The sequence below is a fragment of the Erinaceus europaeus genome, chromosome 18 (genome assembly GCF_950295315.1).
Source record: "Erinaceus europaeus chromosome 18, mEriEur2.1, whole genome shotgun sequence".
Classification (NCBI taxonomy): domain Eukaryota; kingdom Metazoa; phylum Chordata; class Mammalia; order Eulipotyphla; family Erinaceidae; genus Erinaceus; species Erinaceus europaeus.
This window is the reverse complement of record NC_080179.1, coordinates 73,141,949-73,157,945: the sequence shown is the minus strand read 5'-3', so window position 1 is coordinate 73,157,945 and position 15,997 is coordinate 73,141,949. Positions and strand designations below refer to the sequence as shown.

Here is a 15,997-nt window from a genome sequence, read left to right as displayed (position 1 = left end):
CTTATAAATGTGGACATCTGTGTATTCATATATGCATATGTATATGCATATTCATAGAGAGAGGGAGGTAGAGATAGAAAGATACCATAACAGTGCTCCCCCACTCAGAAAGTTTGCCCTGATGTGATGCTCCCATGTAGTGTCAGGGCTCAAAATCAGGCTTGCCTGGACGTTAAGGTATGTGCCTGCTATACCATCTAATCCATCCCCCATCTACTACCTTATGTTTTGTTTTGTTTTTTAACTTGGTAAAAACATACACTGTGATTTAATATTGACAATTTTTTTAAATATATTTTTTTAATATTTTTTTATTCCCTTTTGTTGTCCTTGTTGTTTTATTGTTGTAGTTATTATTGTTGTTGTCGTTGTTGGATAAGACAGAGAGAAATGGAGAGAGGAGGGGAAGACAGAGAGGAGGAGAGAAAGCTAGACACCTGCAGACCTGCTTCACCGCTTGTGAAGCGACTCCCCTGCAGGTGGGGAGCCGGGGTTCGAACCGGGATCCTTATGCCGGTCCTTGTGCTTTGCGCCACCTGCGCTTAACTCGCTGTGCTACAGCCCGACTCCCTAATATTGAAAATTTAACAAGTTGTAGGCTGGGTGGTGATGCACCCAGATGGGGCGAGCACATCTTATCAAGTGCAAAGATGTGAGTTCAAGTCCCTGGTGCCTACCTGCAGGGAGAAGGCTTTAAAACAGTGAAGTGGTGGTGCAGGGAGAAACAAACCCCTAAGAGTGATGAAGCTGGGCTTCAAGTGTCTCTCTGTTTCTTTTTGACTCTATCTAACCCCCCCTTAATTTTTCTGTATCTCTCCCTTTTATGTATCTCTAATAAATAAAGGCAGAAAAAACACTTCTAAAGATTGAAAATGGTATTAAAACTCAGAATTACTTCATCTTATAAACATACACTCACGCATCCTTTCCCCTCTCCCAGTAAATATGTGTTAGGCCTATTTAGCTGTCCCCAGCACTACTGCTGGGGCTTGCTGTCTGCATAACTCCACTGCGCCTGGTGGCCACAGTTTTTTATTTCAGATAAAAGGCAAGAGAAAGATACAGAAGGAGAGAGATGACAGAGAAGGAGAGACCTGACAGTACCACTCCACGGCTCATGAAATTCCCCTCTCTCCCCCACAGCCAGCCCCCAGCACGCCCATGTGATGTCATCAGGTGCACTCACTGATGTGTGAACTCTGCTGGAGTGATCTGCACCCTGGTCCCCAATTTATTTATTTTTAGTGCAAGACAACATAATTTTTAGACCCAATAAAAAGTAAAGAAAAACATATCTTATTTTTTAAAAAATCACTCCTTGCAGGAGTACTTTCCCCACCCCTTATCTCTGCTTTTCCTTATGGGAGGTCGAAATCTGACTAAGCAGCCAGCTCTCCCCACACATATTATTATAGAAAACGTCCTCTGTAGGTTTCATATAAATCATGGTGATAACCAAGAGTAATTGAGGAGAAAAAAAAAAGGTAGTTAAAGAGAGTGAATGGGCACCAGGTGGTGGCACACCAGGTGGTGGCATGTGTGGCAGTGCACAGAGACCTAAGTTCAAGCCCCTGGTTCCCACCTGCAGGGAGAAAGCTTCTCAAGTGGTCAAGCAGAGCTGCAGGCTCTCTGTCTCTCTCCCTCCCATTTGATTCCTCACCTCAATTTCTCTCCGTCTATCCAAAAATAAGTAAATAAATAAAATATTTAAATTATTTAAAAGATGACGAATAAAAAATGGAGAAAACAAAGGAACCTGCATAGAATACACGGTTACAATACAGGGAGAATTCAAGTATTTGTCTTTATGTCTTAAAGGAAGAATAGTTAAAGTCCAGCAAACTTAGTCATATGCATACCTCCTAGAGAACCAAACTTGAACCATGTACAAATTCAAGAAGTTTTCCTGAGAAACTGCAATGGGCAGGGTGGTGGGAGGCCTGGTTGAGAGCACCTGTTACAATGCACAAGGACCCGGGTTGGAGCCCCTGGTCCCCAACTACATGGGGAAAGCTTTGCAAGTGGTGAAGCAGGGCTGCAGGTGTCTCTCTCTTTGTCTCTCACCTTCTCTATTGACCCCTTCCCAGAAGGCTGTCTCTATCCAATAAAAAAATAAAGATAAAAATTTTAAAAAAGAAAATACAACACCATGCAAAGTACAATGGCATTCAAAAGTTGTTTTTTTTTTTTTTGAAAGTTCCATTAAAATATTGATGTATGGGGGGGGGGTGCCGGAAGATGGCGGACTGAGAAGCTCCCAGTGGCTTGAGCTCTGATCACATCTTCTGGAAACGGTAGGATTTTCTGCCTTTAGCAGGCCAGCCAATAAGGGGTCCTAACGCCGACACCAAGGAGGTGACTATAACTTAATTTGGGTTAAGAATTAGAGTAGGGAAAAAGGGAAAAAAAAAAAAAAGGAAAAAAAATTTTTTTTCTTCCTTTTAATTTTCAAGCATACCTCCTTCCCGCCCCCCCCCATAACCAGTCCTTTTCTTTACCAAATTCCTGTCCCACCAGGGAGTATCATTAATTCTAAGTCTATACCCTTCTGAAACCTCTGGCCTTTTTTCTTTCTAAGTAGCCAACCCCCCCCACCTCACCCCGCATAGCTAATTAAATAATTAAAAATAAATACATTAAAAAAACCTTTCCTTTCACTGCCCTTTTATTACTGTTCTTTTTCTTATCTTTTTTCTTTTTTTCTCTCTCTCTCTTTCTTTTCTTTTTCTTTTTCTCATTCTTGTCATCCTTTCTTCCTTAATCACTACAGCTTCCAAAGTCACAGCCCCCAGCCCCCACACCAACAGTGTGCTTTTCTGAATTCACTGATACACATTTGGGAATTTCCTTTCACTGCTCTTTAATTACAGCTCTTTTTTTTTATCTTTTCCCTTTTTTCTCTCTTGTCTCTCCCTCTCTCTCTCTTTTTTTTTTAATCTTGTCATACACTTCTTCTTTCTTCTTTGCCTGTCTGAATTTGTGAATTATTTTGGGGAAGAAATCTGACTCAGAGTGGACTCTCTATGTGTGTATCTCTGCTCTAGTTCCCTTTCCCCTCTTGTTATCCCTAGAATATACAGTGGGTAGTAGATTTGCATAACTGTCTATTCTTGCTATCCTTTCTTTTTCTTTCTTCACTGGGATTTGGTTACTATTTTTTCACAGATTGGAGAAATTGTTTAGCTAACTGGTAACAATCAAACTACTTCAATACTTGCTTCAGTTGCTACTGTAATTCCTGAGGTTGGTGAGTGCAATTGTCATAAAGGTATTTAGTACAGGGTTACTTGTACTCAAGACACAACAACTGAGGAACAACAGAACATAAAAAAAAGAAACACATAAATAAAAAAAAATGGGTAGATTATAAACAAACAAAACTGCTACTCCAATGAATGAAGACAAGAGCCCAGAAGAAACTACAGATCAGCCAGAAGTAACCATAGATAAGAAAAGTATGCAAGGAACAATAAACTTATTAATCACAGAAATGAAAACAACATTGGAGGAAAGGAATGGCAGTATTAGGGAAACAACAGTTGAGACACCCAAGGAAAATACTGATTATCTTGAGGCAATTAGAGAACTGAAATCTGAAATAGCTGTAATGAAGAAAGAAGCTGAGGCAAGGGAAAGCAGACTAACAGAAGCAGAAAGCAGAATTAGTCAGACAGAGGATGAGTTAGAGAAAACAAAGAAAGAGGTGAAAGAGCTTAAAAAGAGATTGAGAGACACTGAAAACAACAACAGAGACATATGGGATGATCTCAAAAGAAGTAACATTCGTATAATTGGCCTGCCAGAGGAAGAAAGAGAGGAAGGGGAAGCAAATGTTCTAGAGGAAATAACAGAAGAAAACTTCCCAGACCTGAATAACAGAAAGGACATCAAGATTCAAGAGGCCCAGAGAGTACCAAACAGAATCAACCCAGACCTGAAGACACCAAGACACATCATAGTCACAATGAGAAGAAGTAAGGATAAAGAAAGGATCCTAAAGGCTGCAAGAGAGAAACAAAAAGTTACATACAAGGGAAAACCCATAAGATTATCTGCAGACTTCTTCACTCAAACTCTAAAAGCCAGAAGGGAGTGGCAAGATATCTATCGAGCCCTGAATGATAAAGGGTTTCAACCAAGGATAATATATCCTGCTAGACTTTCATTCAAACTAGATGGAGGGATCAAAACCTTCTTAGATAAACAACAGTTAAAGGAGGCAACCATCACTAAGCCGGCACTGAATGAGGTTCTGAAAGACCTCTTATAAACAAGAACATCACTATAATACTTGCAATATATCAGAGCAAACAAAATTTTTTTTTGAACAATGGCACTACAATACATTAAATCCATAATATCAATAAATGTCAATGGCTTAAACTCACCCATCAAAAGGCACAGGGTGGGGGGATGGATCAGTAAACATAACCATATGCTGCTTGCAAGAATTCCATATGTCACAACAAGATAAACCCAGACTTAAAGTGAAAGGATGGAAAACTATCATACAGGCTAACGGACCACAAAAAAGGGCAGGAACAGCCATTCTCATCTCAGACACGATAGATTTTAAATTAAATAAAGTAATAAAAGATAGGCAAGGACATTACATAATGATTAGAGGATCAATCAGCCAAGAAGACTTAACAATTATTAACATCTATGCACCCAATGAGGGACCATCTAAATACATTAAGCACCTACTGAAAGAATTTCAAAAATACATCAATAGTAATACAATAATAGTGGGAGACTTCAATACCCCACTCTCACACTTAGACAGATCAACAAAGCAGAGAACCAATAAAGATACAAGAGAATTGAATGAAGAGATCAACAGACTAGACCTCTTGGACATTTTCAGACTCCTCCACCCCAAAAAACTGGAATACACCTTCTTTTCAAATCCACATAACACATACTCAAGGCTAGACCACATGTTAGGCCACAAAGACAGCATCAATAAATTCAAAAGCATTGAAATCATCCCAAGTATCTTCTCAGACCACAGTGGAGTAAAACTAACATTTAAGAACAAACAGAAAATTATTAAAAGACACAGAATTTGGAAACTAAACAACATGCTCCTTAAGAACCACTGGGTCAGAGACTCACTCAAGCAGGAAATTCAAATGTTCCTGGAAACTAATGAAAATGAAGACACAACCTATCAAAATATTTGGGACACAGCGAAAGCAGTACTGAGAGGGAAACTTACAGCCATACAATCACATATTAAACACCAAGAAGAAGTTCAAATGAATGACCTTACTACACACCTCAAGGACTTAGAGGAAGAGGAACAAAGGAACCCTAAAGCAACCAGAAGGACAGAAATCACTAAAGTTAGAGCAGAAATAAACAACATCGAAAATAAAAGAACCATACAAAAGATTAATGAAGCCAAATGTTGGTTCTTTGAAAGATTAAACAAAATTGACAAACCCCTAGCCAGACTCACCAAACAAAAAAGAGAGAAGACTCAAATTAATAGAATTGTAAACGATGCAGGAGATATCACAACTGACACCACAGAAATCCAGAGAATCCTGCGAAACTTCTATAAAGAACTATATGCCACCAAGCTGGAGAATCCGGAAGAAATGGAACAATTCCTAGAAACCTATGCACTTCCAAAACTGAACCAAGAAGAACTACAAAATCTAAATGCACCGATCACAGACAAAGAAATTGAAACCGTTATTAAGAATCTCCCCAACAACAAAAGTCCTGGACCAGATGGCTTCACAAACGAATTCTACAAAACTTTCAGGACACAGTTAATACCCATACTTCTTAAGCTATTCCATAAGATTGAAGAAACAGGAATACTCCCTTCTACCTTCTATGAAGCCAACATCACCCTGATACCAAAAGCTGATAGGGACAGAACAAAAAAGGAAAACTACAGACCAATATCTCTGATGAACATTGATGCCAAAATATTAAACAAGATCTTGGCCAACCGGATACAGCAACATATCAAAAAGATTGTTCGTCACGACCAAGTGGGATTCATCCCAGGAATGCAAGACTGGTTCAACATCTGTAAGTCAATCAGTGTCATTCACCACATCAAGAAAAGCAAAGCCAAAAACCACATGATTATCTCAATAGATGCAGAGAAAGCCTTTGACAAAATCCAACACCCATTCATGCTCAAAACACTACAAAAAATGGGAATAGATGGGAAATTCCTCAAGATAGTGGAGTCTATATATAGCAAACCTACAGCCAACATCATACTCAATGGACAGAAGCTGAAAGCATTCCCCCTCAGATCGGGGACTAGACAGGGCTGTCCACTGTCACCGTTACTCTTCAACATAGTATTGGAAGTTCTTGCCATAGCAATCAGGCAAGAGAAAGAAATCAAAGGAATACAGATTGGAAGGGAAGAAGTCAAGCTCTCACCATTTGCAGATGATATGATAGAATACATAGAAAGACCTAAAGAATCCAGCAGAAAATTACTGGAAGTTATTAGGCAATATAGCAAGGTATCAGGCTACAAAATCAATGTATAAAAATCAGTGGCATTTCTTTATGCAAACACTAAATCTGAAGAAGAAGACATCCAGAAATCACTCCCATTTACTGTTTCAGCAAAATCAATCAAATACCTAGGAATAAAGTTGACCAAAGAAGTGAAAGACTTGTATGCTGAAAACTATGAGTCGCTACTCAAGGAAATAGAAACTGATACCAAGAAATGGAAAGATATCCCATGCTCATGGATTGGAAGAATAAATATCATCAAAATGAATATTCTCCCCAGAGCCATATACAAATTTAATGCAATACCCATCAAAGTTCCACCAAGCTTCTTTAAGAGAATAGAACAAACACTACAATCATTTATTGGGAACCTGAAAACACCTAGAATTGCCAAAATCATCTTGAGGAAAAGAAACAGAAATGGAGGCATCACACTCCCAGACCTTAAACTATATTATAAAGCCATCATCATCAAAACAGCATGGTACTGGAACAAAAATAGGCACACAGACCAGAGGAACAGAATTGAAAGCCCAGAAATAAATCCCAACACCTATGGGCATCTAATCTTTGATAAGGGGGCCCAAAGGACTAAATGGAAAAAGGAGGCTCTCTTCAATAAATGGTGCTGGGAAAACTGGGTTGTAACATGCAGAAGAATGAAATTGAACCACTTTATCTCACCAGAAACAAAAATCAACTCCAAATAGATCAAAGAGCTAGGTGTCAGACCAGAAACAATCAAATACTTAGAGGAAAACATTGGTAAAACACTTTCCCACCTACACCTTAAGGACATCTTTGATGAATCAAATCCAATTGCAAGGAAGACTAAAGCAGAAGCAAACCAATGGGACTACATCAAATTGAAAAGCTTCTGCACATCCAAAGAAACTATTAAACAAACAGAGAGACCCCTCACAGAATGGGAGAAGATCTTCACATGCCATACATCAGACAAGAAACTAATCACCAAAATATATAAAGAGCTCAGCAAACTTAGCACCAAAAAAGCAAATGACCCCATCCAAAAATGGGCAGAGGATATGAACAAAACATTCACCTCAGAGGAGATTCAAAAGGCTAACAAATATATGAAAAACTGCTCTAGGTCACTGATTGTCAGAGAAATGCAAATTAAGACAACAATAAGATACCACCTCACTCCTGTAAGAATGGCATACATCAAAAAGGACAGCAGCAACAAATGCTGGAGAGGTTGTGGGGACAGAGGCACATTGCTGGTGGGAATGTAAATTGGTACAGCCTCTGTGGAGAGCAGTCTGGAAAACTCTCAGAAGTCTAGACATGGACCTTCCATATGATCCAGTAATTCCTCTCCTGGGGTTATACCCCAAGGACTCCATAACACCCAACCAAAAAGAGGTGTGTACTCCTATGTTCATAGCAGCAGAATTCATAATAGCTAAAACCTGGAAGCAACCCAGGTGCCCAACAACAGATGAGTGGCTGAGAAAGCTGTAGTATATATACACAATGGAATACTATGCAGCTATCAAGAACAATGAACCTACCTTCTCTGACCCATCTTGGACAGAGCTAGAAGGAATTATGTTAAGTGAACTAAGTCAGAAAGATAAAGATGAGTATGGGATGATCCCACTCATCAACAGAAGTTGACTAAGAAGATCTGAAAGGGAAACTAAAAGCAGGACCTGGCCAAATTGTAAGTAGGGCACCAAAGTAAAAACCCTGTGGTGAGGGGTAGACATGCAGCTTCCTGGGCCAGTGGGGGGTGGGAGTGGGTGGGAGGGATGGGTCACAGTCTTTTGGTGGTGGGAATGGTGTTTATGTACACTCCTAGCAAAATGTAGACATATAAATCAGTAGTTAATTAATATGAGAGGGGGAAAATCAATTGTATGTCTCAAAGTTTTTAAAAACACAAACTGAATCTTTTTAATATATAGGCTATGTATTTGATATGCGGACTCTCAAAAGCCTAGACCAAGTAGATTAGAAGCATCCAATAGCACAGCTATATACAAGATACTGGATACTGTACAGTAAACCATAACAAAAGGACTTTTCAAAGTTAACCCAATTACCAAATAATGTGATGATAACATTAACTATCGATTGTCTTTTTGAACCCTAAGACAGCAGGAACCTCACATCTCCACTATAGAGTCCCTACTTCCCCCGGTCCTGGAACCCTTGGATAGGGCCCACTTTCCCGTATGCCTCTCCCAATCCATACCAGATAATATTGCATCCGCAGAGCACAACCTAACCAACGCAACGATTGCCACCTCAACATGCTTCACCTCAGACTGTGTCCAGAGACTTCACGTGTGGAATGACAACCCTTCAGCTTCATTACTCGGGTGAGTAATGGGATGCATTGGATCGACCTGGGATGCATTGGATCGACCTTCTCGTGGTGCATCCCGTGAGTACCCATTCATTGGGGAAACTGACGATCCTTCCTAGCCGACTGAATCCACATGGATCCCAGTCACTTTCAAAGCCAGCAACAAGAAGCTCCTGACAGCTTTCAACCTGATGTTGTTGACTGGCTATGGAAGAAGGGCAATCGCTAGTAGAAGAAGAAGACTCGGGTGAGACCTTTCCTTTTATAGTACACTCTAATTTCATCTCAGGTGGTTCACTTTCTAACAAAGTCCCATAACCTAGATATACACCAGTTTCTGTGAGAGAGAGCTTATGTTCACACGTATCCATAAACTACTGCAAAATATATACCTGAAAGCAGAAGTACACTAGAGTTTGCAGTGAGTACCCCCCCAACACTTCCTCTCCACTATTCCAAGCTTTGGGCCCATGATTGCTCAACAATTTGTTTGGCCCTGTATGTTAACTCTCTTTTCAATCACCAGGTTCCAGATGCCACCAGGATGCTGGCCAGGCTTCCCTGGATTGAAGACCCCTTCAATGTGTCCTGGAGCTCCGCTTCCCCAGAGACCCACCCTACTAGGGAAAGAGAGAGGCAGACTGGGAGTATGGACCGACCAGTCAACGCCTATGTTCAGCGGGGGAGCAATTACAGAAGCCAGACCTTCTACCTTCTGCATCCCACAATGACCCTGGGTCCATGCTCTCAGAGAGATAGAGAATGTGAAAGCTATCAGGGGAGGGGTGCGTTATGGAGATTGGGTGGTGGGAATTGTGTGGAGTTGTACCCCTCCTACCTTATGGTTTTGTTAATTAATCCTTTCTTAAATAAAAAAAAATATTGATGTACCAACAACTCTAAATTAGCTTATAAAAAGGACACGCTTGCTAAGTATTTGAGGTTTGTACAGAACACTGCATTTACTGAAACAGATTTCCATCTCAGGTATTATTTATCCTCTAAATATAAAGTTTCTTTCTTATCTTAAGGAAGTCACCCATCACTTAACTATGTGGGAAATATAGCACAGACAACCAATTCATTTTGCAAGGCAAAGAGAACTGAAGGAAATGTAGCTATGTGAAGGAAGCTTCCTCATGCAGAGGGCATTTCTTTTTTATTGGCTCCACCTGGTGGTTGATCTGATTTTTACACACTGCCTGACTGAATTCCCAGTAGCAATGATATTGTTTCTGAAAGATGCATATGAGAGATGCATATTATACCTAGTTTACTGAAATCTGGAAAGTATTAACGAGTAGGTGCTCATGAGAATTAGACAGTAGACACTCAGAACTAACTGTGTCAGCCTCCCCCTTTTTTTTTCTGCCCCCAGGGTTATTGCTGGGGCTCAGTGCCTGCACCACAAATCCACTGGTCCTGAAGGCTATTTTTTCCCTTTTGTTTTTATCATTGGTTATTATTATTATTGTTGTCATTGATGTTGTTGGATAGGACAGAGAGAAATTGAGAGAGGAGGGGGAGACGGAAGGGAGAGAGAAAAATAGACACCTGCAGACCTGCTTCACTGCTCGTGAAGTTACTCCTCTGGCGGTGGGGAGCCGGGGGGCTTGAACCGGGATCCTTATGCCAGTCCTTGCACTTTGCCCTTTCCCCTTTAGTTCAAGAATCACAAGCATCACAAGCATCACAGACTAAAATGTTTAAAATTTAATTTAAAATAGAGGGGCCGGATGGTGGAGCGCACACGTTGCAATGCACAAGTACCCAGGTTTGAGCCCCCGGTCCCACTTGGAGGGGGAACTCTTAGTGAGTGGTGGAAGTGTTGCAGGTGTCTCTCTCTGTCTTTCCCTCTCTATCATCCCTTTTCCTCTTGATTTCTGGCTGTTTATATCCAATAAATAAAATAAAGACAAAACATTTAAAAATAGAAAATCACATTGGCATTGTCCTAGATGTGCACATTTATATAGGCCATGGTTGCCCCTTGCCTAATTTCTGTTGAGCATGTACATGAGTGTTACACATTGTAAGCCTTTAAAAATGATTTATTTTAGGGAGTCAGGTGGTACTGCAGTGGGTTAAGCACATGTGGCACAAAGCAAAGCGCAAGGACCGGCATAAGGATCCCAGTTTGAGGCCCCGGCTCCCCACCTGCAGGGGAGTTGCTTCACAGGCGGTGAAACAGGTCTGCAGCTGTCTGTCTTTCTCTCCTCCTCTCTTCATTTATCTTCCCTTCCTCTCTCCACTTATCTCTGTCCTATCCAACAATGACGACATCAAGAAAATATTATTATTACAATAGTAGTAATATTGTTAATACAGAAAAAATGACTTAGAATTTAAATTTATTTGAAATGCACAAGTGAGCATAAGCATAGAAAAGTAAGTAAGTCGAAGAAAAAGTGATATACCTCAGCATCATATTCCCATAACTGATTTCCTCTCATGTGATGACACTTTAACATGACCACAGGTCCACTGAGTCTAGAAACATCCAAACACAGATCATCGGTACGGACTTCTTTGTCAGCAGTATAAGAGAATACCTGAAATCAGAAAATCCAGTTAACAAAATAACACCAACTTAAGAACAAAAATTGTCATGGTACCATGGGCTGATCTGTGAAAGTTTTCATAGCAGATACATTTCTATTCGCATATGATCTCATATAATCAAATTCCTATTCTCATATGATCTTTATATACCATGTGATAAAAAAGTGAGCTTATGTTAAGTGAGCTAAGTCAGAAAGATAAAGATGAGTATGGGATGTCCCCACTCATCACAGAAGTTGAGAAAGAAGAACAGAAAGGGAAACTAAAAGCAGGATCTGATTAAATTGAGAGCAGGGCACCAATGTAAAAACACTGTGGTGAAGGGGAGGGTGGCCATTGGGCTTCCCAGCATGGCGGGGACGGGGGGGGGGGATGGGACACAGTCTTTTGGTGGTGGGAGAGGTGTTTATGTACAATCCTATTAAAGTGTAAACATATAAACAACTATTTAATTAATATGAGAGGGGAAAATTGATCATATGTCTAGAACTTCTTAAAACACAGACTGAGTCTTTTTAATACATAGGCTATCTTTGATATGTTGTCTCTCCCAAAAGCCTAGACCAGGGAGAACAGAAGCAACCGGTAGCACAGCTATAAACGAGATGCTGGGTATTATACCCCAAACCTTAACAAAGGGAGTTTCCAAAGTTAACCCTATCACCAAATAATGTGATGATAACAATAACTATCCATTGTCTTCTTGAACCCTAAGACAACAGGAACCTCACATTTCTACTATAGAGCCTATATTTCCTCCAGTCCTGGAACCTTAGGGTGGGGCCCACTTTTCTGCATGCTGCTCTCAATTCAAGTCAAATAATATTGCATCTGAGGATTGCAACCTAATCAACGCAAGGAGTGCCACCCCAGCATGCTTCACTTCAGACTGTGTCCAGAGACTTCAGGTGTGGAATGACAACCCTTCAGCTTCATTGCTTGGGTGAGACCTTTCCTTTCATAGTATTCTCTGATTCCATTCCAGGTGGTCCACTCCCCAATAAAGTCCCCAAACCTAGATATAGTCCAGGTCCCCTGAGATAGAGCATATGTTCATCCGTGCCCATAAACTAGGGGAAAAATATATACCTGAAAGCAGAAGTACACAAGAGCATGCAGGGAATACCCCCCAACACTTCATCTGCACTATTCCAGTCTTTAGGTCCATGATTGTTTAACAATTTGTTTGGCTTTGTATGTTAACTCTCTTTTCAGCCACCAGGTCCTGGATGCCAGCAAGATGCTGACCAGACTTCCCTGGACTGAGGACCCCACCAATGTGTCCTGGAGCTTCGCTTCCTCAGAGCCCCACCCTACTAGGGAAAGAGAGAGGCAGGCTGGGAGTATGGACCGACCAGTCAACGCCCATGTTCAGCGGGGGGAAGCAATTACAGAAGCCAGAGCTTCCACCCACAACGACCCTAGATCCCATACTCACAGAGAGATAGAGAATGGGAAAGCTATCAGGGGAAGGGATGGGATACGGAGATCAGGTTATGGGAATTGTGCAGAATTGTACCCCTCTTATTCTATGGTTTTGTTAATGTCTCCTTTCTTAAATTAAAAAAAAACAGAAATGAAAAAAAAAAAGAAACTGAGCTTATGTCTCAGAATCTGTTCTCTCAGCTACAAGATAGAGGAGTCAACTGCTCTTTCTTTAATAGTATTAGATATTTTATTGATTTATTTACTCGTTGACTAGAGCAGAGAAACATTCAAAGAAAAGCATTTGATAGGGAAAAAGAGAGAAAGAGAGACACCTTAGGTGCTGCTTCACCTTTTATGAAGATTTCTCCCAAAAGGCAGGGACTGGGAACTTGAAGTCAGGGCCTTGCACGCTGTATTATGTTCACTCTACAAGGTACGTCACTGCCTAGTCCCAGTCAAGTGATTGCTATGGTTTTAATGAAGCCTCCGACACTTTTTTATTATCTTTATTTATAGGATAGAGTCAGCCAGAAATCGAGAGGGAAAGGGGAGATAGAGAGCAAGAAAGAGAGACACAGCAGAACTACTCCATCATTTGCAAAGCTTTGCCCCTGCACGTGGGAGCCCAGGGCTCAAATTTGATCCTTGCGCACTGTAATATGTGCGCTTACCCAGGTGCACCACTGCCTGGCCCCTTTATTTAACAAATTCTTGGAGAAATAGCCTACTAGAAACTTATGATTCTTCACATAGCTAAAAAACCTTTTAATACTGTTGAGGGTTTTTTGATAAGAATACTCTTCTAAAATATTCACCCTAAAATTTAAACTTTCTTTCACACTACATATGATAGGTTAAAAGCCTGTATCATATTTAAGATCTAATAACATGAAGCGCGATCTTTTAAATTGTGTTTATCTTCAATTCAGGGAGGAAAAGGTCAAATTAGAAAGCCTTTCTAAGGGAGTCGGGCTGTAGAGCAGAGGGTTGAGCGCAGGTGGCGCAAAGCACAAGGACCCGCATAAGGATCCTGGTTCGAGCCCCGGCTCCCCACCTGCAGGGGAGTTGCTTCACAGATGGTGAAGCAGGTCTGCAGGTGTCTATCTTTCTCTCCCCCTCTCTGTCCTCCCCTCCTCTCTCCATTTCTCTCTGTCCTATCCAACAATGACAACAACAATAATAACTACAACAATAAAACAACAAGGGCAACAAAGGGAATAAATAAATAAAATAAATATTAAAAAAAATAAGAAGAAAGCCTTTCTAAATCTTGTTGGGAAGTGCAGAGTGAAAAGCAAGGATTTTTCTGTTTTGGAGCCTGAAAACTTGTCTTTTTTTTCAGCAAAGGACTCAGGACAGAGCTCCCCCTGCTGGCTGTTTTACCTCAAGGTTTCTCTCTCTTAATTTTGGAGTTTCCTAAGTAAATCTGATTCCGTTTTACCCTGTACTTCGAAATTGCTCTAGATTTAGTTTAGGTTTATAAAAGACCTTACTTTCCGCGTTTCTCTGGATGACATTTACTATAAAATCACATGGGTTGAAGGATTTCTGTGCTAAGTGTTTCATTCTGAAGATTTACTTAATCGTTTTCTGAGTGAGAGAGCTTAGCAAATTTACAGGATCCATTCCATTTGCCAGAACTGCTGACCGGCTGTGACCTATCTGGATACCACACTGCCACCCATACACCCATTTCTGTGGTTTTGGGAGTCTCTGGAAGTCTCCGGGAAAGGCCCTTTAGGTGTTTAGAGTGTATTCAGTCTGAGAAAGCTGTTAAGTATCACCCAGCATGATGAAGACTAAGAAAAAGAAATAAACATAAAAACCAAGCAAGTGATATACCCGGTTAAGCACACCTATTACAGTGTACAAGGACCCAGGTTCAAGCTCCCTGTGGTCTTTCTGAGGGGTTAACAGTGCCACAAGTCTCTTTTTCTCTTGCCCTATTCCCCCATTCCCTCTTGATTTTATTGATTCTATTCAAATAGACAAATAAATAATTTTCAAAAGAATTAAAAAAATAAAAAAAAACCCAGACCCCTAATGCTATTTTTTTTTAAAAAAGGAAAGACAGAAAGCACATCAGGAAACTCTGTGTTAGTGTAACAAAGAAAGTGTTGGGGACAGTTAAGCACACATATTACCAAGCACAAGGACCCAGGTTCCAACCCCTGCTCCCACCTGCAGGGCATCTGCTTCACAAGTGGTGTCTATCTTCGTCCCCTTCTCTCTATCTTCTCTTCCTCTCTTAATTGTCGTATGCTTTACATTGGTTTGTTCTACCCCTCCCCCCGCCAAGAGAATTGGATCAGTCCTGTTAATTTCGCGGGCCTGCTTGGCCCCGCCCCAAGGAACCCCGAGAGAGGGTTCCTGAGTTCGAGAGTGACAGAGTTCCTGAGTTCCTGAGTTCGAGAGTTTCAGGGTTACAGAGTAAGAGAGAGTTCCAGTGTGCCAGAGTTTCAGAGGGCTCTCAAGTACGAGAGTTCCAGAGTGCCAGAGTTGGAGAGTTCCCAAGTTACAGAGTAAGAGAGAGTGCCAGAGAGTCCGAGAGTTCCTGAGTTCCTGAGTCCGAGAGTTCCTGAGTTCCTGAGTTCGAGAGTTTCAGGGTTACAGAGTAAGAGAGAGTTCCACAGTGGAAGAGTTTCAGAGGGTTCCCCAGTACGAGAGTTCCAGAGTGACAGAGTTCCTGAGTTCCTGAGTTCGAGAGTTTCAGGGTTACAGAGTAAGAGAGAGTTCCAGTGTGCCAGAGTTTCAGAGGGCTCTCAAGTACGAGAGTTCCAGAGTGCCAGAGTTGGAGAGTTCCTGGGTTCCTGAGTTCCAGAGTTTGAGAGTTGGAGAGTTCCTGAGTACGAGAGTTCCTGAGCTCTAGAGTTGGCGAGTACGAGAGTGCGAGAGTTTCTGAGTTCGAGAGGAAGAGAGAGAGAGGGCCAGAGAGTTCCAGAGTTGGAGAGTTCCCGAGTTACAGAGTAAGAGAGAGTTCCTGAGTTCCAGAGTAAGGGAGAGGGTTCCTGAGTTCCAGAGTAAGAGAGAGAGTGCTTGCGCCACCGCAAAGAGACAACAGAGTTCTGTTTGGTGATTAGTTTGTCTTAGTTTATGAATCGTTGCTCCTGAATAAAGAAATACAGCTTCCCTGCCCAGCCATTGTCTCCACGTCTCTGTTACCCGCCATGA

At 41.2% G+C, this 15,997-nt stretch overlaps 1 protein-coding gene and 1 long non-coding RNA gene across 5 annotated transcripts in view; one reads left to right on the top strand and one right to left on the bottom strand.

Annotated features, from left to right (window-relative positions):
- The window catches only part of GALNT13 (polypeptide N-acetylgalactosaminyltransferase 13), a 555,668-nt gene that overhangs the window by 10,558 nt on the left and 529,113 nt on the right, over nt 1-15,997 (bottom strand). For all 4 annotated transcript variants that reach the window (XM_060178155.1, XM_007520879.3, XM_060178154.1 and 1 more), the window contains one exon: nt 11,254-11,388. In XM_060178155.1, the coding sequence (XP_060034138.1) occupies nt 11,254-11,388 (135 nt within the window). The remainder of the gene's footprint in view (nt 1-11,253; nt 11,389-15,997) is intronic.
- LOC132534283 (uncharacterized) overlaps nt 1-15,997 on the top strand; it is a 125,140-nt gene that overhangs the window by 107,525 nt on the left and 1,618 nt on the right. The gene's annotated exons all lie outside the window — the stretch shown is intronic.